The sequence below is a fragment of the Vombatus ursinus genome, unplaced genomic scaffold, assembly GCF_900497805.2.
Source record: "Vombatus ursinus unplaced genomic scaffold, bare-nosed wombat genome assembly UNPS02009173.1, whole genome shotgun sequence".
Lineage (NCBI taxonomy): Eukaryota > Metazoa > Chordata > Mammalia > Diprotodontia > Vombatidae > Vombatus > Vombatus ursinus.
In genome coordinates, this window is record NW_020948951.1 from 2,554,346 (window position 1) to 2,575,969 (window position 21,624).

Genomic DNA, 21,624 nt, shown 5'->3' on the forward strand with positions numbered 1-21,624 from the left:
GAGAATCAAAAGACCTGGGTTTGACTCCTGGCTCTGTTTCTTGATCACTGCATGACTGTGGACAAGTCCCAAACAGCCTCAGTTTCCTCATCTATAAAATGGGGATAAAATCATTTGTGCTACTCCTCTCTAAAGGTGGTTGTGAGGAAAGTGACTTGTAAAACTTAAAATCTGAGAGGCAATATTGTGTCATGGGTAGACTGACCTCAGAGTCAGGAAGAACAGAGTTCAGCAGCTGTCTGTGACACATGCTGGCTATTTAACTCCTTCAGGGCTCCATATATCTCTCTAAGATTAAATTGTTAGAGCAGTGGCCCATCTGATCTGCATTGGTTCAAATCCTGTCCCAGATACTTTCTGGCTATGTGACTCCAGGCAAGTGTCTTAACCTCTGTTTACCTCAGGTTCCTCATCTGTAAAATGGGGATTATAATAGCACCTATCTCCAGAGTTGTGAGGATCAAAATAAGATAATACTTGTAAAGTGCTTAGCACAATGCCTGGCACATAGTAAGTGCAATATAAATGTGTTTTTTTTTTTTGTTGTGGTTGTTGTTTGAAGGAATTTCCTAATGGGGAACTCCTTAGGCCAATTAAATCAGAGTCTGGGACAGAAATAAACTCCAAACTTAAGGTGCAATAGAATTACTGTTATTATTATTTTTTTTAGGCAATTGGGGTTAAGTGACTTGCCCAGGGTCACACAGCTAGTAAGTGACAAGTGTTTGGTCTGAGGCTGGATTTGAGCTCAGGTCTTCCTGACTTCAGGTCTGGCTCTATCTACTCTGTCACCTAGCTGCCCCTATTGTTATTATTATTGCGATAGAATTATGAGCTATTATTAATATCTGTGTGACCTTGGACAAATCCCTTTCCCTTTTTGGGACTCAGTATACTCATCTGTAAAAGGTAGGGGTTGAAGCAGTCCCACCCCCACCCCCGCCCCATTTCATCCATTCATTCATTCTAGACATGGTGTGCTGGTTACTGAGGACCGGAGTCTAAAAACCAGGAGCCCTGCCCTTCAAGGTCTCTCACCTCTGGCTAAGGAGAGGAGAAACACATAGGAGACTAGAGAATTAACAATATCAGGCACTGTGGGATCCCTGTAATGTAATGGAAAGAGGACTTGATCTGGTCAGAGGATTCAAGTTTAAACCCTGAATCTCTTTCTTATTATCTATGTGTTCTTGGGAAGGTCACTTCTCTTGTCTGGCCTTAAGTTCGCAGTAATCTGTTGTAATGGGATGGTTGGACTAGATTATATCTGAGGACCTCCAAATCTATGACTCAAAAAGTTTAAATGGTCAGCAGACATTCCAGGCTACAGTAGCTCAGAGAAAAGAGATAAAGTGGGTGTAGGGGAGAGGAATTGGGGAAGCCTGCTTGGAGGTGGTGGTGGTAGTGGGGAAGGGCCTGAGTAGCACTGGCACTTAGCAGAGTGCCTGGCACATAGTTGTCCATCTTTCATTTTTCGAAGAGGACCAATGACATCACAATGTTGTGGTAAAACAGTGGATATTGGCTGAAGTACTGACTTGCACACAAACTGGATTTAAGTGAGGCAGAATTGCACAAAGTTGTCTTTCTTTCACAGTCATCAAAGTCCAGTAGCAAGATGGTTAGGAGGACTGGTGATGGCCTGGGATGCAAAAGATGACCTTGTGTCTTCAATGTCTTACCAAGCTCTAAGCACTCCATAACAGCTGCTTCAGCTGCCTTCATGGCTGTTTGGACAAATTGTTTTCATTCATCCATTCCACTGGGGGAAGTATTCACATGCTGGAGTAGACATCCTTTTAACTCACCAATGGGTTTGAGACCTGTAGGTTACCCTCAAACTGGTTTAGTCGTCTGCCAAGGCAATTTACCAGGGTGTGGCCACTGCATGCTACTTCTTCTTGGAGTCACAGGTGAGAACTGGGTGAATCAGTTGGACACCAAAGATGGATGAGCAGCCCTGAAAAAAGCTTGACAAGCTCTCACCCCAGAGGTATTAGTCCTCCTCAAATACCCCATGCCTGGTACATAGTAGATGCTTAATAAATGTTCATTGGCTGACTGACAGACTCTGAGAAGGACCTGAAGTTGTTAAATAGAGGACAGCAAGGAGGAAGAGCATGCTTTTGAGAAAATGCAGGAATTTAATGTGTTTTTTCCATGCAATGGTGTGCTGGTAAATGTTTCACAATCAGCTCTCTGAGGGAAAAGAAGTATGCATGACACACTTTTAAATTTAATTATTAACATTTTCTTTATTACTTTCTTAAGTCTAGGGAATTAACAAAACAACATATAAAGCCCAAATTTGTAGAAGCTGCTGATTTCTGAGGTGTAAATGTTCACACTGAAAATTTAACAATAGTCTTTCCAGAACCCAGCAGGCTCCACTACATCCAATCCCTATAGGTGGTGGCCCTCCCTCCCCCTCCATACACTTACAAGACCATGGTTTCTCTCCATCTCATGTGGGTTTGAGTTTTGTTAATGTGCCCAGAATGAGCATAGATCTAGGAGCACTGATTCTGTAAGGCAGGTTCCAGTGGGGTATTGTGTCTGGAGTATTTTGCTTATTTCTGGGATCCCCATTTTAGGAAGGAAAGGAGACAAACTGGGGTGTGCCCAGAAGGTTAGGATGACCATCTTGTAAGAGGATCAGTTGAACTGGAGATGTTTAGTCTGGAGGACAGAAGACTTAGAAGGGGCATGAGAGTTGATTTGAAGTATTTGAAGGGCTGTCATGAGAAAGAGGAATGGGATTTAGAGATATAGGATTTAGTACTAGGGGACAGACCCTGAGATCATCTAGTCAAATGTTGCCATTTTACAGATGAGGAAAATGAGTCACAGAGAGAGTAAGTGACCTGCTGAATGTCACACAGGTGATCGCACCCATTTCTAGCACACTTTCTTCACAAAAAAACTGAGACATTTTTGATGAATTATTATATTCATTTTACAGAGGACAGAATGAGACTCGGGCGGGGGGGAAAGTGAATCACCTTAAGTTATAAAGCTTTTAAATGGCAAAGCTGGGATTGAAGCCAAGTTCTCTGGCTTCAAACTGGGTCCCAATCTCTTTTGCAAAACTAAGGATAGGCAAGCAAGTAGCAGCTAGTAGGAAGGATCTAAGGGGGAAGGATGTTGGAAGAAGAGTGAGTCAGGGGAGGGGAAGAGAAAAGAGATTCTGGGGAGAAGAGACACTAAAAATGTATTGGATGAAAGGGCTAATGAAAAGTCAATTCCTGGGACTCGGAGAAAGTCTGTCACCACGCAACAACAGAGAAGAGGAGCTGCAGTTACTTAGTGTTGCCACTTGGGGTGCTAGACATCGGTTGACTGGTATTGAGAATCTGTGTAGATGGAAGGTAGGGGGCACAGAAGTGTAGATACCCTCTAAAAGCCTCAGAAAACTCCCTAAACACAGGGTCCTAGGACTCCTATGGTGTTATCCTAATCCCCAGGGATCTCCATTTGGGGATATCTGCCTTCTGCCTATTCATAAAAATCGAAAAGAGTGATGGAGGCTGGGTTCTAGGACTTCTGGATTCTGAAGGGAAAGGGCTGCAGGATCAGAGAATTTTGGTGGGAGAACAGGAGACAGATGCCTAACTGAGGAAGAAAATAAAGAGAAAAAGACCCACACATAAGGCAGGCAGATAGGCAGACCCAGAGATAGACAGAAACACATAGAGACACATAGAGACAGGCAGAGAATAGAGAGAATGACAGGGAGATAGAACAGAGACAGAGACAGAAACAGAGGCAGAGAGATGTAGGCAAAGAAACAGGGAAAGAGACCAAGACAGAAATAGAAACAAAGTGAGAATCAAAGAGGAACATGTTCAGTTGTGTCCAATTTTTCGTGATCCCATGGACCATAGCACATCTGCCTCTTCTATCCTCCACTCTCTCTCAAAGTCTGTCCAAGCTCATGTTCATTGCTTTCATGCCACTATCTATCCATCTATCTCATCCTCTGGTGTCCCCTTTTCCTTTTGCCTTCCATCTTTTCCAATCTCAAGGTCTTTTCCAGTGAGTCCCATCTTCTCATTATATGGTCAAAGTATTTGAGCTTCAACTTCAGTATTGAACCTTCCAGTGAATAGCATGAATTAATTGCTTTAAGTATTGACTGATTTGATTTCCTTGCTGTCCAAGGGACTCTCAAAAGTCTTCTCAAGGGGCAGCTAGGTGGCTCAGTGGATAGAGCACTGCCCTGGAGTCAGGAGGACCAGCCTCAGATGCATGATACTCACTAGCTGTGTGACCCTGGGCAAAGTCACTTAACCCTGATTGCCTTGCAAAAGAAAAAAAATTTAAAAAAAAGTTTTCTCCAACACCACAATTCAAAAGTGTCTATTCTGTGGCACTCAACTTTTCTTATAGTCCAACTCTCACAGCCATACATTGCTGTGTAAAATCATAGTCTTGACTATATGGACCTTTGTTGGCAAGGTGATGTCTCTGCTTTTTAGTATGCTGTCCAGCTTTGCCACAGCTTTCCTTCAGAGGCAGATAGACTGAGATATTAAAAGATATGAGAAATGTTGAAATAAAAAAGACAGAGAGCCAGGGACCCTGAAAAGCAATAATAGACAAAGACAGAGCAGAAGAGATACAAGGAGATAGAGATGAAACGTAAGCAGAGATGGACATGGAGTGGCAGGTTGGGAGGGAGGGCTGCACAAAACAGACGAGGACACAGAGACTGACGAAGAGATACACAGACAGAAAGAGAACTGAAATTGGAGACAGAGAAAAGCAGAAAGAAAGAAACATGAAGATACAGGTGTGGGTATTGAATCACTTAAATAGAGGTTCAGAGAGATAAGAAGACAGAGGAGAAAGAAATAAAAATGCAAATAGAGAAAGAGAAAGTGATGGGCTAAGAGACAGAGGTGGGTGTGTCAGAGGTGCCCATAGAAAACTAAGCAGAGAAAAGCAGAACAGTACATGTCACTTGAGTTTCCTTTTTCTTTAGGAGGCTCCTGATCCTGTGCAAACAGCCTGTAGAAGGCCCACTTTCTCCCTTCTTTCTACACCTAGATCTCAACTGGCCCAAAGTCACCCCTGCACAGGCTACGGTATATAGCTTCCCACAGCCAACCTGTCCCAGGACAGATTCTAGGGGAAAGGAGGATGTTTCATTCTCTGGTGCTTCCACTACGGTGGAGGAGGGGGCTCGGCAGCTTCTATAGCTGGATTACTGAAGTTGAACATTGCATGCCAGTTGCCAGAGGCCCAGCCTTCCCCCTCCAGCAGGAGGGAGCAGAGTCTGCTGGGTCTAGAGGAACCAGTAGAAGTTGCCTTAGATATGGACCTCCGTGCTATCCTAGATGCCCAGGAATTCTCCCCATGGGAGGATCAGGCTAGCCTGGGGGTAGTTGTTCCTCTGTGGGGGTGAAAAGTGCCAGCAAACTGCCAAGCTGTAGGATGGAGGGTGTACCTCTGTGTAGAGTCCTCAGACTAGTTAGTGTTCAGTTTGTGAGCGAGACCCCGGCAGCGGCTGGAGGGAGGGTAAGAAGGAGGACAGGGATTTAAACACCCCCCCCCCCAGCCTCCTCTGGTACATTCCTCAGGAGCAAGGTGACATCTCAAGGGAGGGTGAGGTGGGATAGAAGTAAATCCCATCCCAGTGCTGATCTAGGGTCCATAGATTGTGGGATAGGTTCGGGTGACGCTAGGGTACCAGCTGACCCTAGATCAGAGACATAGAGCCAAATGCCCCCTGGAGGTACAGTCTGGACAGCAGAAAAAATGTGGGGACAAAACTGAGAAAGGGCATATAGGGTAGCGTGGAGGCGGTAGGTATGGCGTCAAGTGCCAACTCAGGGGGCATCAGCCACGATGCTTCCTGAGGAGAACTCTCTCAAGGCTCCTTTCATTCTAAAATACCCATCCTAGAATGTTATCCTGGAATGCCCCTCACCCAACCCAAGGCCACAGGAGGCAAAGAACCTAATCTGGGCGGTGTCAATCCTATTGACGCCTGGTTCAGCCTCACTGACCAAGACAATATTCGGGATTCGGACGGGGGCCCAGGGGCAGAAGAGGGTGTCCCAGCCTAGGCCAAAGAACTAAGCACTGTGCCTGGGCCACCCCCGGGAGAGCCTAGAGGGTTGCCGTCAGGGCAGCTGTGGCTGCACCAGGGGCTGTGTGGGGCGGGGCCGAGGTCCAGGCAGGTGCAGGGGGCGGGGCCAGGCCTGCCCCCGGGGCGAGGGGGGGCAGTTCCCGGAGGCCAGGGGCGGGCCGGAGAGGAGAGTCGGGCGGGGCCGGCGGTCAGTAGCCCTCAATGCCTCAGAGCCCGCGGCTGGCCGCTGCCCTGGGCTCAAAACTAGGCATGGAGCCCCCCGCGGCTGCCGCCACGACTGCCACCGAGACCCCAATTGAACGGGAGATCCGTCAGAGCCAGGAGCGCGAGGCAAGCCTGCGACGGAGCCGGGGCTTGAGCCCTAGCTTCTCCGGTGGGGAGCTGGTGGAGTTGCGCCTCCGGCCCATCCTTAGCCTGCTGCCGGGCCCGGGTCCTGGACTGCCCCGAGACGTGGAGCGTGCCCGGGCAGGCGCCCAGATGCAGCGCGACATCGCTCGGGAGGCACGCCGGGAGGAGGCGCTGGTGCGCCTGGGCTCGGGGCCCTGCGGTGGCCGGGAGCGCGGCCAGGGGCCGCAGCCGCTGAGCGAGCGCAAGCTGGTCATTGAGGCTGGGGGCGCGCATTCTCGGGCAGAGTCCGTGGCCCGGGGCCCTTCGTTCACCGAGGCCAGTGGCGCCGCGCACGTGGTGGTTCTGGAGCATCGCAGCCGGCTGCGGGCACCATTTCTAGCTCAGGCTCCTACTCTTGCTCCCGTTCTAGCAACGGCTCTGGCCCGAAACCCAGCTCTAGCGGTCGCCCGGACGCCAGACCTAGCCCTAGCCCCGGCTCCGGCTCCAGCTCCGGCCCCGGCTCCGGCCCCGGCTCCGGCCCCACGTGCCCCTGTCCCGCCTTCAGCCTCTGCCTTGAGAGCTCCGAGCCCGGCTCTTGCTTCGGCATCGGCCCCAGTTGCTCGGCCCGCGGTCCCGGTCCCAACTCTGGCCCCGGTCTCTGATCTAGCTTTGGTCCCAGCCTCTACTGCGACCCCGGCCCCAACCCGTCGAGTCCAGTTGTCGCTGTTGGAGCAAGAGGTCCGAGAAGTTCGCCAGAGGGAGCGGGAGCTGCAGCGCCAGAGGCTCAGCATCTATGGGACCTCAGAGTTCAAGGAGCCGACCCCGAGTCTCACAGGTAAGATGCCAGGTCTTTCCCCTGCCCAGGTTCTCGGGCTCCCTGGGCAAGTCTCAGACTGAAGCTTCTGCTTTCGGACCCTCAATTCCTTCCGTCCCATCCCGTTCACCTTTACGAGACTGAAGGAATCTCCAAGCGCTGGGAATCCGTGCCAAGGGAGTGGGGTTGGAGAGGACCAGAGCAGGCCTCTAGCTTCTGTGTACATTTAGTAGGGCGTGGACTGCTATGGCCCCGAGCGCCAGGCTGGGGGTGGGGTGGGGTGAAAGAGGTGGAATTTTCCCGGGCCATAAAACAGGAAAATCACCGATGTGGGACGGTAGAGATGCTGCTTCCTATTACTTTATTTTTCTCCTTTCCTTGCAGAGAGCACACCCTCAGGGAAGCTTTCAGTGGTGTGGCCCCCTCGACGGGACTCTGAGAACGGCCTAGAGCAGGTGAGAAATATCTTCAACGTTCAGGAGTTTATGCTTGTTTCAAGTACTGGACACCCACACAAGCAGATGCTCCCCTTCCACAGTAACCCTAGGCTCCACTCTAAGACACTCCACTCTAGGAAGGAGACTAAATTCATGAGACCCCAGGCCCAGCTCTCTGCTCCCCTAGGCTCTGTGTGTCATTTGGACAGCCACAATAGAGTGGAAAGGACAGCCTGGGGCTCTTTGTTCCAGTACTGTCTTTGCTACTCATCCCGTTGTGAACTAAGGCTAGTCCCTTTTCTTTGACACTTCTCTGGGCTTCAGTTTCCCCTTCTAAAAAGTGTGTGTGTGGGGGGGATAAGATCATAGATATAGGCCTGGACCTGACTTCAGAGGCCATCTAGTACAACCCTCTCATTTTACAGAGAAGGAAACTGAAGCCTAGTTGGGGTAGAGTGGGGAGGGGGGGAAGAGAGTTAAATGAGTTGTCCAAGGTCCCACAGCTAATAGGTGTCAAAGACAGGAATAGAAACCAGATCCTTCCAATATCAGAGCAAATGCTGTTCCCACTGTACCCCCTATGTAAGATAAAAAAATTAGAGCTAGAAGGGACTTCAGAGGTTTTCAAGGCCACTCTCCCCTGTCAGGCGTCCTCCCTCCCCTCCACCCCCATTTCAGAGACGATCATCTAAGGTCTAGATACTGAGATGCTCTAGAAAAGGCACTGGTTCTGGCGTCAAAGGTCCTGGATGCTAATTGTGCTCTCTACTCACTATCTGTGTAACCCTGGGCTAGTCCATTTCTGGTGCTTCAGTTTCATACGCTGTAAAATGAAGGAGTTGTACTACTGGATGACCTCAAAGGTCTCTTTCCAGCTTTGGAATGGAAGCTCAGATCTTTGACTTAGCAACCCTTCTTTGCCCAGTTCTGTTTCTCCTGCTCCCTGACTCACTCACCCTCTGTTGTTTTCCCTCCTACACAGAATTACCGTGGTAGTGCCTGGCCCCTTAAACGAGGGAAGAAAATCTTGATCCACACCGGGGAGCCCCTCAGCCAGGAGGAGTAACTAGTCACCTGGCCCTACCCCCTCATTAACCTGGATTGGGGAGCCCTAAGTGGTTCCCCCCCACTTCCACTAACCTGGGCTGGGGGCTCCTGATTGGCCACCTGTCCCCAATGCTGTTGTGGCCCCCTAACCCATCCAAGAGGGAGACAGAATGCCTACCTCACCTATCCTCTCTGGGAAGCTGACCAGCCCATACCCAGGCCTCTGACTGTTACACGTCTGGTGGAGAGGGAACCCTCCTCAACCTTCTCTGCTCACTGTGCCATCAATAAACACTCTTTCTTCCCAGGGTTGTTTGTCTGTGGCTCTTTCTTCCCTAGGGAAACCGTGGTACTCTGCCTAGGGAGAGGGAGGGAAGAAAAGCAAGGAACTGTTGGGGAACCAAAGAATTTCTGGTGGGTCTAATTCTGGCCAAACCTGAGGAGGGGTGGGGTGCAGGGAGAACGCTGGGGTCTGGGAAAGCAACGGGAGGAGCCCTCCGGAATCTGGCTTTTGTTACTTATAAGGGAGCTGGCAGCCTCTTATCTGCTGTTCCTGTCCGGCTTGTTCCCTGGGACCACAGCCGTGGGGGGAGGAGGAAGGGACCGATCAGTTCACATCCTTCTTTCCTGGGCTGCTGGGCGCTCAGAGTTCTACCCCTCCCCCTCCCCCCCCCCCTCCGCCCCCGCGTATTCTAGGATGCTCAGGGCGCGGCTCAACCCCATCGCCTGCTGGAGCGGCTAGGTCTTATCTCATGCTGCCTCCGCGTGGCCGAAAATAGGAAGTGCGATCTCAATTGGATTTCCCCTTACCCCTTCCCTTGGAAAACTAAGGCTGAAAGGGAGTGGGGTGCGAGGGGAGACTGCACCCTTCCGACAGACACATACACCTACTAACGTAGGATAATAGGATTTAGAGCTGATGAGAAACTGAGAGAGCCAAGGGAACCCTATTTTTTTACAGAAGGCCCAGAGAGGTTAAGTGATTTGTCCTAAGTAGTTAGCTCAGGGATTCAAAGCCAAGTTCTCTGCACTGTGCACACCGCCTCTGAATTGGTGTTCATGTTTCCAACTTCTCCCCTATCCAATCCGTTACTGAATAAGAAATCTTCCTCACGTCCAGAACGGAGCATCCTTGACTAAAAAGCCCTTCAAAAAACCTTCAGCTGGTTCTCACTTCATACAGGATAAAATGTAAACTCCTTATCATGGCATTCAATGCTTTGCAGTCCTTCCCCACCTCCACCCACTCCCATTTTATCCACACCAGACTATGAACCTGCTCCCTCATTTTTACTTGGTATCTCCATATTCCCTCTGTGGGGGCAATGTACATCCCTTTAATGTACTTCCCTCATCTCTGTCCAGGGAAATTCTCTTCCTTGAAGACTCCACTCAGGTGCCACCTTTTCCCACCGTCTGCCTTCAGCTGAATGTTATCTTGATCCCATCAAATTCCTTAGAGTACCTTCCCTGGATAGCTCCTTTGTCCTTAGTATATTCTATCTTTTATAACAATTACTTGTGTATATGTCATATTAACCCCCCCATACTCATTAAATTGTAAATTCTGTGAAGAGAGGGATGTTATTTTTCAGCCTTGTACCTCCCAGGTGCCTAATGGGTGCTGGCCCAATAAAAATCTCAAACATAAATGGCCCTTTTCCTTCTCTGAATCTTTTTTTGCTCAGACTGTTTCTTCTGCCTATCCTCACCCCTAGCTATACCTGCTGAAATCCTACCTATGCTTCCAGACCTAGCTCAAATGTAAAATCCATTCATTCATTCCACCAGCAACATATATTAAGTACTTCAGGCCAGTGCCTTAAATAGTGGAGATACAAAAGCTAAAAATAATCCCTGCCTTATTATAGAGAGAGGGGGATACAACAGCTGGGAAGAAGCTTAGAGGATTCCTTTGACCTCCCCCTCCCCCCCACACCATTTTACAGATGAGGGAACAGAGGCCAAGAAAGGTTAATGGCATTGACTAGAGTCTAGGCTAGGAAGTATATGAGGCTGGATTTGAACTACAATCTTTCTGGCTAAAAGCCCATTGTGCCACCTAGGAAATGAGTTTAAACAAATGTGATGATGAATAACTGAGGGGGATCCAGAAATGAGTTTCTTAGGAGTGGCTCCCATGCTGAGCCATGAAAAAAGGGAGGGCTTGTAAAAGGCATGGATGAGGAGAGAGCATTCCAGGCATGGGAGACAGACAGGGTGTGCCACAGTGCAGAGGGAATGCTGGCATTTAAGTAGTACTTTAAAGTTTGCAAAGTACTTTACAAATAGTCTCATTTTATCCTCGTACCAAGCAAGGCACTATTATCACTCTCATTTTACAGTTGAGAAAACTGAGGCAGACAGAAGGTAAAGTGGCTTGCCCTGTACCACACAGCTTGTAAGTGTCTGAGGTCAGATTTGAACTCGGGCTCTATTATGCCACTTGTTGTTTAATCTTGTCTGACTTGTGATCCCATTTGGGGTTTTCTTGGCAAGGATACTCAAGCGGTTTGCCACTTCCTTTTCTAGCTCATTTTAGAGATGAGGAAACTGAGGCAAACAGGGTTAAGTGACTTGCCCAGGGTCACACAGCTAGTAAACGTCTGAGATCAAAATTGAACTCAGGTCTTCCTGACTCCAGGCCTGGCACTTTATCCACTGTGCCCCCTAGCTGCCTCATTATGCTGCTTAGCTGGTTCCAAAGCACAATATGGAAGGCTGAAGTCAGAGAATAAATAGCTAGTAAGCCAGTCTAACTGGAATGTAAAACATTCTAGAGGGGAAGTGAAAATGAAAAATAATGTCTGGAGAGGCCAGCTGGATCTCCACCCCTCCCCCAATCACTACAGATTGGCATGCTTTCTCTCTTCTTAGGGCACTTATCAATCATGATAACAGCTAACATTTGTAGAATGATGTAAGGTCTGTAAAATGCTTTATATCACTTGTCTCTTTAGATCTTCATAACCACCCTGTGAGGTAGGTAGCAGCTGTATTATTACCCACATTTTACAATTAAGAAAGTGAGTCACAGATGAAATAACTGCCCAGTTGCATACCTAGGAAATCTCCTCTATTCACGTTAACTAAGTACATCTTTCAGTGTCCCTACTACCAGGGGTTCTTAACCTGGGGTTTGTGAACTTAAATTTTTTTTATGACTGGCATGTGAATTAATTTCCTTTGTAATCCTATGTATTTTATTTTATATGTTTAAAAATGTTATTCTAAGGAATATATAGGCTTCACTAGGTTGACATAAACAAAGTTAAGCACCTTTGTATTATAAGAATCTCCAAGAAGGCAGAGACCCTATCATTCTTCTTGCTGTCTCCTTCCCCTTAGAATGCCCTCCTTTTTATCCTATATGCCCTCCTCCTTTCAGTCTGGACTGAATATCCATCAGTTATTAACATACATTTATTGAACATCTGCTGTTTTTGGCCTATTGTAAGACACTGTGGGGGATCTACAGAAGCTCTCAAGGGACTTGGTCTAGATTTCAAGACAAGACAGAAAGTTAAATGGTAGCAGAAGAGTTGAGCAACAGCACAAGAGATGTTACAAAATGTAACATGCTAAATCTCAAAATGTACCATTTGTACCACATTTGAGGAAGGACTTGGAAAAAATAAAGGTTGAGAAGACTTTCTACCAAGATGGTGACTTAGCAGACTTGGTCACCAGAGACTCTGATGAAACAACTGCAGATGTTTAATATGAAAAGTGAAGACTTAAGGGAGGGATGATAAGTGTCTTCAATATATTTGAAGGGCTGTCCTTGGGAAGAGGGACTTATCTAAACCAAAGGGCAGAGCCAGGAATAATGGGGAGAAGTCATGGAGAGGCAGATTTAGGTTGGGTGACCCTGTGCAAGTCACTGAAGCTCCAAGCATCTCAGGCAACTGTTTGGATCGACTAAGTCCAAGAGAAGCAGCATTGATTCTGAAGTCAGAGGATCTGGGTTCAAATCTCATCTTTGATGCTTACTGCCTTTGTGACCAAAGGCAAGTCCCCTTGACCTCTTTAATTTTCAGTTTCCAAAGCTGTAAAATGCTTGGTTTGAACTAAATGGCTTCTGAGGTCACCTCCAGCTCTAGATCTTTGAAATAAAAGGCTTAGCACAGTCACCGGCACATAGCAGGGACTTTGACAAATGCTTGTTTCCTTCCCCCCTCTCCCCGAGATTTTTGAAGTTTGCATTGGTGAAGGGGTTCCCACAACGGTAATTTCTCATGCTGATGAAATCAACTGTCTTTTGCCTATATAGAACACTGTTCTAACAATCAGAACTGTCCAAAAGGTGAAGGGGCTGCCTTGAAAAGTAATGAATTTTTCACCACTGGAGATCTCTTAGCAGAGGATGGACGGTCGACCATTTTAAAGAGGATACGGTTATATCTCTTGCAGCTCTGTGACCCTTGACTTTTTAAACCTAGGGACTCCTAAGCCAGATGAAACGGGATGGGAAGGGTGGGGGGAGGGGGGGAGGAGGGGAGACGGAAAGAAAAACCACGATTCAGAGCGCTGCCAAGGGGCGGCAGAATAGAGCAGGCGCTGAACTGCGATTTCCACCGCGGCCACAGGGCGGCGTCCAGGAGCGGCTCGACTCCTTCAAGTCCAGGGGCCAGCCGAGGTTTCCGGGGACAGCAACTCTGGTCCCAGCCCACGCGGAGTTAACCGGAAGATATAACCCCAACCCTTGGAGGGGAAGAGCGGGTGCCACGGAGCCTGTTCGCCCCTCCGCAAAAAGGGAGGGGTCAAGTGCCATCCGAGCCCAAGCTACAATCTGAGGCAGGGGCTCCAACCAGTCCCCAGCCTACTCCTGGGGCTGGGAAAAGAGACCAGGACACGTGATAGGCCTGGTTCCCGCAGGGTAGACTGGGAATCGTAGTCTTTTCTAGGCCAGCGCTGGAAGGGACCTTGGAGGTCATTAAGTGCAACATTAGGTGGATAGGTTAAGGGCTATTTAATTCAAATTTTTGCAGAGGAAGAAACCGAGGCCGAAAGAGGCTAAGACTCGGAATTAACTAGTCCAACCCCTTTATTTCCCAGTGGGGAAAAGGGGTCCAGGAGGGAGGAATGGGACTTTCCCAGGGTGACGCAGCGAGTTAGTAGCAGACTCAAAATTCGAACTCGGGTCCTGTTCCTCTCAATCCAGGGAACCTTCTATTAGATCTGGCCCCGGCCTTTTTTCGAAAGAGATCATTTCAGGGCTATAACGTGCTCCTCTCTCCTGCATCCCTTTCTGAAGCCCTGTTTTATGATCTCGCAGCTGACCGCACTGGCCAGCTTAAGGACCGCGAGCCGATCAATCAACTTTGTGGCTAGATTTCCCGTTTCCGGAAGTGTACGGGCGCGGGTGCTTCCGTTTGCCTTCCAGTGCGCGATTGAGCATGCGCTACCTCCCGCCCTCCCCCGCCAGGCATGTGTACCACTCCCTTTCAATCCCTCGGTAGTTCGCCCGCCCCTATCCCCACCCCTTCCCCCTCGCCGGAGTTGCGGAGCTTCCTCGACGGGAAGGACGCGGTACTTAAACCCACACAGCTCAGACCGAGGCACCTCTAAATTCTTTTCTGTTTATTAAATCCAAACGGAGCAATCTTTCCATTCTCGCGGGAGTCGTCACGTTCCAGTCTTCCCTGCCTATGCTGCCTGCGGGTTAGAGGGCTGGAGAAGAATCCGCGTCCTTCTCCCACCCCTACCCCATTTCCCCATAGCCAAAACCGAGGGCGACCAAGGGCTCAGGGCCCGGGAGCCACAGGCCAGCCAGGGGGACCCGTGGCTGTACTTGGGGCTCGCCCTGCGCTCCCTGCCTGGCCCGTGAGAATCTGTACCAGCAAATCGGTGGCCAGGGTGTGCGACGGCTCTTCAAAGCCAATGGTCAGCAGCTGCTGGTATTCCCCCGGGGGCTGAGGGCACAGGATCCTGGTGGGAGGGGGAGGGGCACATTTCCAATTTGTTTGAGGCAGCCCAGAGGAAATCGTGAGAATAGCGGGGATGGAGCTCTGAGCCTTTCCCTGCACCACCTGCCTCCCTCGATTGTGCCTGGGGCCCAAGAGTTGCGGATGGACATGCTGGGAGGAAAAAAGGAACCTCGCTCCACCAATTTTTTGAAGGGGGTAGAAATTACAAAGTATTTAGGAAAGCCAATCACCCCCCTCCCCCTTCTTTTTTCTTGAGGGGAAAACTCTGGAGATTAAGTGTTTGGAGATAGGGCCAGATCTCCAAGCCCGCCCCACTTCCTTACCAGGAATAGATATCCGAGGAGCCGTCTTGGCCTGGGCCCAGGGGCAGCCAGCGGCCAATGGACCAGAGCTTTTGAATCTGGGCACAAGAGTTAGCAGGACTCTTGCCCGTGTCCTCCCAAGTATCTCGATAGCACAGGAAGTAGCTGCGGGAAAGGGAAGGAAGGGGTAGGATGGTAGATTCTGACAGTATTTACAGTCTGGTCACTGGGTGTTTTTTTTGGTTCGGGGAGGAGGGAATCGGAGGGGACTTTATCAGAGGGTGAAGTATTTGTAAAGAGGGACTTTAGCAAATAACAACAGCTTCACTAGCACTTTTAGGATTTACAAAAAGCATTCCCCACCAGGATTCTGAGTGAGCCGGTACAAGCATTATTATTCACGTTTTATAGGTTGGAAAACTTGAGCTTGGAAGGCTAATTACTTGGCTCACAGTCATACGACTTTTAAGTCCTGGGTAGTATAAATGGTTTTTCCCCTATTTTAAAGACTGTGAAAATGAGGCCCAGAAAACGGAAGTGATTTCTCTATGTAGTGTCCGAGTTAGAAATTGAAGCCAGGTCTCCTTGATTCCAAATCCAGGGCTCAGGCCACCTTTTGGTGGAGGAGGAATACCTGCTTTGCTTAGGGTTTTCTCTAGGGGCAGCCTTGACCAGGGAGACTGATTGGGATTTTCATTAGGAGTGAGAAGTAGTTTTGGGCTTTGATTTGGAGGTCTTTTTCTGATGGTAGAAATTTTTAAATGGTAGTGATGGGTGCATTGAGTCAGGACGACTCACTATTCTACATGAGGCCCATGTCCCCTGTTGCTGTTCTCAGCACTAGCTTCTAGATTCCAGCGCATCTTCTTGTACAGGTATCTGGGAAGTCGGCCAGCTGTATAAGGGGCTGGAGAGCAGTATCGGAAAACTGAAACTTGATGGGAGGGGCCCAGTGAGAATTTTCCGCAGAAAAAACAGGAGACACTGATTGGGAGGTGAGAAAGGAGAGCTAGGATTATAGGTCTTTACAGTGATCTAGTCCAAACCCCCCCCCCCCCAAGACCATAGACTTAGGAGGTTAAATAACTTGCATGAGACCATAGATTGGAGTAATGAATAGTAGGGTTAGAATTTGAACCCAGGCTCTGTCTCTCAATCCAGTGCTTTTCTGTTTTTTATTTTTTGTTTTTCTGATGGAGCAGAGCTCACCAAAAGTGCTTTCCCTTAAACAACCCTAGAAAGAAAGTAGTACAAGTATCTCCATTTTACACAAGAAACATGTATAGTGATTTGCCCAGCTAGCAAGTGTGAGGGCCTATATTCCAAAAGGCTGATAGTGAATTCTCAATCACCTGAAGTGTCCGAGCAGAGGACAGATGGCTCAGAGGCTGGAGGATCCAAGGGGACTGGTTGGAAGTCGCCTCCAGGGACCTTCTTAGTTCAGAGATTTATGAGGTGGGAGAGTCAAGGGGGGCAGGGGGGGAGTACCTAGGACCATATTCTAGGACCTAGACCCAGACTTCCTTATTTCTGTCCCCCTTCCCCCAACCCAGTTACCTGAGGGGATCTGTCTCTTCCAGTGCCACAAACCCAAAGGAGGCATACATAAGCACCAGTTGTTCCAGCCTAAGGGCCAGCTGTTGAGAGATTTCTAGCAGCTGGAAGGAGAGGACAGTACATATCAACCCAGATGTGGCTCCTCCCAGCTGCAGAGGGAGGCAGTTCCCCACCCCATGCTCAAGCTCCTGAACCTCACTTTTGTCCAGGAGCTAGGATCCAAGGGCCCGGATCCAGCTTCCCCTCTGCTGACTCACCTTTTTCCGAACCAGCTCTTGCAGGGCCCCATGAATTGGGGGCATGCCCCTGGCAGCAGACTCCAGGTACAGGAAGTAAGGCTGGCACATCTGCAGGAAAGTTGGCATCGCCTTGGCCAACTGCTCCTTCTGGACCCGGTCCCTGCTGGGGAGGGGCACAGCCCCATTTGGTCATGGGAGGGGAGCTGCAGCTTGGGCTTCCACCTCACCTGTTCCACCCACAGCACCCATCCCCCCCTCCTGCACCCTAGGATGGCCAGGCAGCCTGGCCCCATCACCTGTAGAGCAGGTAGCTCTGGAAATCCTCTGCTTTCTTGAGCAGGTAGCGGAGCTGCTCCGTGATGGGGCTGAACATACTCTCCAGGGGCAGTAGGGCAGGGCCGGGGGTGGGGGTCGGAGGCGGGCCAGGTAACGGGGCTGGAGCCAGAGGCTCAGCATCGGCCGGAGCCCCTCCTCGGCCAGGGGCCACAGGCCAAGGGGACTCGGCACGGCTGTGCGGGGTGGGGGCCGGTCCGGGGACCGAGTATCCTGCTGGGAGGGGGTCTCGGACACCGGTAGGCAGAGACCCCCCGAACCACGGCTCGCTGGCCATGGACGTGATTGGGGGAGCCACACTGGGCCCTCCTCCCCCGGTGGGGATTCCCCACCCGGGTTTTCGGAACAGCAGGCTACCGAGCTTTCTAGTCGCCGACACCGACTCCCACCTCTACGGAAGGGAAGCCGGGCCTCATTTGAATGTCAACACGCACCAGGTCAGGGTCGAGCTTCTCTCCCAGTGGCCACGCGCCTCGGGCTAGCGCGCTCCAAGCTCCAAGTTCAGGTTCACAATTTATACCCACCCTGTCTCACTCTCCTATGACAGAACGAGTGCGCCTCCGACGTCCAATTCTTTCAAAAGAGCTACCTCCATCCTCAAAATTTCCCTGGGGATTGGCAGGATGTACTCTCATGTTAGAGCAGGAAACAGGCCCAGGGAGGGGAGCAATTTAGAAACATACATAAAACGCCCAAGCTGGAAAGGACCCTTAGCCGTGACCAAGGCAGATGGACCTCAATTTACCTCGAGGGGTAATGACATCATAGTCCATAGCTGGAGGGAGGGCTTAGATCACTTAATTCAACCTCCTTTATTTTACAGATTACTGACATCTTGGACTAGAAACTGCCTTCCCCAGAGTCACAGTTAGGGAAAAGGACTAGGAGGTCTCCAAGGCTTCTTTCTGCTCTACATCCTAGTAACGGTGTGGTGGGAAGGAACATTGGATTTGGAGGCAGAAGTGATAAGAGCTAGAATTTACTGAGCACTGTTAAAAGGTTGGCAAAGTGCTTTACATATGTTAACTCATTCGATCCTGGTCAGGACTTCCTCTACCTCTTCCTGAGACTCAGTTTCCTCTTTTCTAAATGAAAAGGGTGGAGATTTAAGGTACCCTCTAGGGCTACAGCCTATGATCTGATTAATGACCTCTCACTTTTTCCATAAGGACGGAATCTATAAGGATGGGAATCTCCCTGCTCAACCCACTTCACCCTGCCACCCTATATCAGGCAGGTGCATGAACACACACACACACACACACACACACACACACGAATTTTCTTTTAATTTTATTTAAAAAACCTCAGGTGCAATATTAAAAAGCAACTTGGACAGCCAGAGCAACAACCAGAAAGAAAGAAAGAAAGAAAGAAAGAGAGAGAGAGAGACAGAGAGAGAGAGAGAGAGAGAGGAAGGAAACAGGACAACCCACCATTTCAACCCTGGGAATCTCCAAACTGACCAAGGCTGGAAGGAAAGGCATTGGGAAGAGGGGAAGGGGGGGGCATGTAAGAGGGAAAGGCCAGTCCAGTCCTGTCCTTACTTCCTCAGGGTGAAACATTTACAAAGGTGAAGTCTGGCTGAATCAGGGAAAAGGGCTGGGGAAAAGGCATTCCTTCCCCTTGGCAGGAGTCTAGTGGTGGGGGGAGCACTGGGGTCCCCTCCTGGTATGATGCAGGATTCTGCATCTGCCCCTGCCATCACCCCCAGCTTGGAATGCAGGATGTGGATAGAAGAAAAATACCTACAGTTAAGGGAGAGGGAGTTGGGAAGGGTGACAATGAGGCGCCAGCCTCCCTGGAATCTCTTTGGGGAGTGTGTTGGGAAGAGGGTTTTCTCCCCTTTAGGGAGTTCCTGGATGCTAGGGACTCTTAGGCAGATGGGACACAAGGGAACTGGGGAAAAGGAGAGGGGTAAGGGAAGCTCAGGGGTCACAGAGAGGCTGGGGCTCAGCCAAGAAACCCGTCAGGGTCATCGTCTTCAAAGTGGCCCTGCTGAAGGACCTTGATGTGATGCTCATAGATTTTGAGGGCTGGCCCCAAGCGGATGGAGAGGCCAGTTAGCACGTCCGTGCGCTGCATCAGCAGAAGGGACTTCCCATCAATTTCCTGGGCAAGGAAAGAAGGAGGGCTCACTTGGGTCAGGCCTGGGACTCCCTGCAATCCCTTCACATGGCATTCTTCCAGTTCATAGTGGGGGGGTCTCATCTTGGTCAGTTCCACCGTGTGTGTGTGTGTGTGTGTGTGTGTGTGTGTGTGTGTGTGTGTGACACACAAGATGGAGGGGCAAGGGACCCAGGGGAAGGGAGCAAGGAACCCCTGGGGTGGGGTGCTGGCTCCAGCAGGATGGAGGTCTCACCTGTTCCTGGAAAGCAGAAGCCTGTTCAGGGAAGCCAGCTTCAGTGAAATACTCTACCACATCCATCACTGTCCACTCCACAGGATCAGATGGCTTTTCCTTCCTGCCAGAGCTATGTATGCCCAAACAGACCGTTACATTATCATCATCCTATGTAACACTTGCCAAACATTTAACATGTGAAAATGCTTTGCAAATGATCATCTCATTTCATCCTTACACCAGCCTCCTTCAGCAGATAGGGGTGGGACGGGACAAGGATTACAACCCCTATTTCAGAGGAAACTGAGGCCCAGAGGGGAAAGGTTAGGTGGTCATAAAATCTGGGTCTGATGTTTGTTAAATTAAACAAAAGTTGACTGTGCTCAGCCCTGAGGATGAACAGGTGATATGTCACTGCCCTTTAGGGGTCTTACCACTGCTCACAATCTTGTGAGGTAATTATACCCATTTTATAGAAGAGGAAACTGAGGCCCAGAGAGATTGTGACATGTCCATATTCACATACCTTTGAAGTGCTCAGAAACTAACAGGACCAAGTCTAAAATTCTACCTATAAAGCCCTTATGTCGTCTCTCTATTTGACTCCCACTGACCAGCCATGGCCCCAACTCAACATCAGGCCCAGCCTCAAGAGACAAAAAAAATTCCCTGACTTACGAGCAACCGAAAGGAGTTCCATCAGCACTGGGCAAGGCTGGCTTTCCGGGGGGCAAAGGCACTGGTGAAGGGGAATCTGGACCTGTGGCAGCTGAAGCTAGGAGCAAAAAGGGCATACTTGTCAGCTTATCTATCCTTCTACCTATCCTCCCTCCCTCCCCAGACATATTCCAGTACCAAAGAGAGCCCCTCTGAATTCCTTTTCCTCTAAATCTACCTTGTTTCCGAGGTGACCCCACCCACTTTTAGAAAGTAGAGTAGCTTGCCTGCTGCTCTATCACAAGGGGAACCGCAGCTTCTGGAACCTTTCTTACCTGAACCCCCTTCCATCTTCACCACTCCCATTGGGAAGGCCTCCCGGGTTCCATCTGCTAGGGCTGAACGGTGACCCTCATCCTGTCGCCCTGGTGCTATGGAGGAGCTCCACTCCCTGGGCCGATCTTTCCCACCTTCCCGCTGGCCAGTCTCTCCATTGTACTGATTCTGCCCACCGTGGGCACCCTCTCCCTCAGGCACCTCTGAACCCTCTGACAGAGCAGACACCTCTTCTTCATCCTCTTCTTCTTCCTCCTCTCTGAGGGACTCTTCCTCAGACTTCTATGGGAAATGAGGAGAGTTGGAATGTTTTTCCCAATCTTTTCCCATTCATCTCCATTCCCTAGGTGTCCTCATTCTATCTGTTATACTTGAAAGAAGGGGGCTGTCCAGACTTCTGGGTCCAAAGTTGACTTCTGTCCTTGTCTTTACCATGTTCCAGGAAATTAACTCCTGGGAACCCTGATGTGACACCTTTCTCCAGGTCCCAAACCAGACTGTCCCCAGGGCTTCTGGACTGTTTCTGAAGTGGGGGGGGGGCAGCTCACTTTCTCACCCTTCTCTTCAAGACTCGATGACCCCATGACCTGGCCTTCTGGGCCCTTAGCCCCAACCCCCTCCTTTCTATCCTTGGCTGAGGAGGAGCTTAGAGATTCTAAGCTCTTACTGGCCAGGGACCTCTAGTCCTTATAAACACCCTTGCTCTCTCCACCAGGACTTATCTCATCCATCCTTTGCCTCCTCCCTGATCCCCCCTCCCCAGGGCAGTCTCCCCTCCAGTCCTGCTTCCAACCTCGGCCACCCAGGAATCCTGTGCTGATGTCCCCCTCCCTATACAGGACTTTCATCTCCAGCCCTAGTCTTACCTTGGTTCGGGCTGCTCTGGAACTGGTGGCAGGAGGCGCCCTTCCCGAACGATCGTTGCGGGGCAGGGCAAGACCGGCGATGCGGGTGCGCTCGAGTCGGCCTCGGGCGGCCGCCGCCTCCTCCTCCAGCAGCAGCCCCTGCACGCGCCCGCGGGTCAGTCGGCCTCCACCGCTGCCGCTGCCCCCGAGGTAGCGCACCACTTCCCGCAGGCTTACGGGCCGGGCTGGTCCGCTCCGAGACGCGCCCCCCTCCGGCGGCAGCGGCAGCGGCAGCGGCGACGGCGGCGCCGGCTCCCGGGCGGCGGCCCCGGCAGGCGGGGGGGCACGGCGCGGTCCGGGTG

At 50.3% G+C, this 21,624-nt stretch overlaps 3 protein-coding genes across 3 annotated transcripts in view; 1 reads left to right on the forward strand and 2 right to left on the reverse strand.

Moving 5' to 3' along the window:
* The first annotated feature begins 6,269 nt into the window (after positions 1–6,269).
* MISP3 (MISP family member 3) lies at positions 6,270–9,028 on the forward strand. Its single transcript, XM_027851280.1, has 3 exons — positions 6,270–7,256; positions 7,620–7,690; positions 8,655–9,028. Exons 1-3 carry the CDS (start codon positions 6,296–6,298, stop codon positions 8,736–8,738), a joined length of 1,116 nt encoding a protein of 371 aa, XP_027707081.1. The 5' UTR covers positions 6,270–6,295; the 3' UTR covers positions 8,739–9,028.
* A 5,223-nt stretch (positions 9,029–14,251) lies between these two features.
* On the reverse strand, positions 14,252–17,357 carry CUNH19orf67 (chromosome unknown C19orf67 homolog). Its single transcript, XM_027850849.1, has 6 exons — positions 17,044–17,357; positions 16,766–16,910; positions 16,509–16,609; positions 15,750–15,935; positions 14,973–15,116; positions 14,252–14,650 (listed from the first exon to the last, which is right to left on the reverse strand). The coding sequence occupies exons 1-6, from the start codon at positions 17,355–17,357 to the stop codon at positions 14,467–14,469; spliced, it is 1,074 nt and encodes a 357-aa protein (XP_027706650.1). The 3' UTR covers positions 14,252–14,466.
* Positions 17,358–18,358: 1,001 nt separating this feature from the next.
* Positions 18,359–21,624, reverse strand: part of SAMD1 (sterile alpha motif domain containing 1) — a 4,133-nt gene continuing 867 nt past the window's right edge. Inside the window, exons 2-6 of the mRNA XM_027850825.1 lie at positions 21,284–21,624; positions 20,417–20,699; positions 20,103–20,199; positions 19,443–19,554; positions 18,359–19,192 (exon numbers count right to left, since the gene is read on the reverse strand). The exon at positions 21,284–21,624 is cut by the window's right edge and continues 35 nt beyond it. Of these exons, the coding sequence (XP_027706626.1) occupies positions 19,034–19,192; positions 19,443–19,554; positions 20,103–20,199; positions 20,417–20,699; positions 21,284–21,624 (992 nt within the window). The 3' untranslated portion in view covers positions 18,359–19,033. The remainder of the gene's footprint in view (positions 19,193–19,442; positions 19,555–20,102; positions 20,200–20,416; positions 20,700–21,283) is intronic.

Coding starts and splice junctions, on each gene's coding strand:
- MISP3 (XM_027851280.1), top strand. CDS start 6,296: ATGCCTCAGAGCCCGCGGCTGGCCGCTGCCCTGGGCTCAAAACTAGGC. Junction 7,257..7,619: donor GCCGACCCCGAGTCTCACAG/GTAAGATGCCAG, acceptor CTTTCCTTGCAG/AGAGCACACCCTCAGGGAAG. Junction 7,691..8,654: donor CTGAGAACGGCCTAGAGCAG/GTGAGAAATATC, acceptor CCTCCTACACAG/AATTACCGTGGTAGTGCCTG.
- CUNH19orf67 (XM_027850849.1), bottom strand. CDS start 17,357: ATGGCCAGCGAGCCGTGGTTCGGGGGGTCTCTGCCTACCGGTGTCCGA. Junction 15,117..15,749: donor CATGGGCCTCATGTAGAATA/GTGAGTCGTCCT, acceptor CCTTTCCCGCAG/CTACTTCCTGTGCTATCGAG. Junction 14,651..14,972: donor TCCTCGGATATCTATTCCTG/GTAAGGAAGTGG, acceptor CCCTCCCACCAG/GATCCTGTGCCCTCAGCCCC.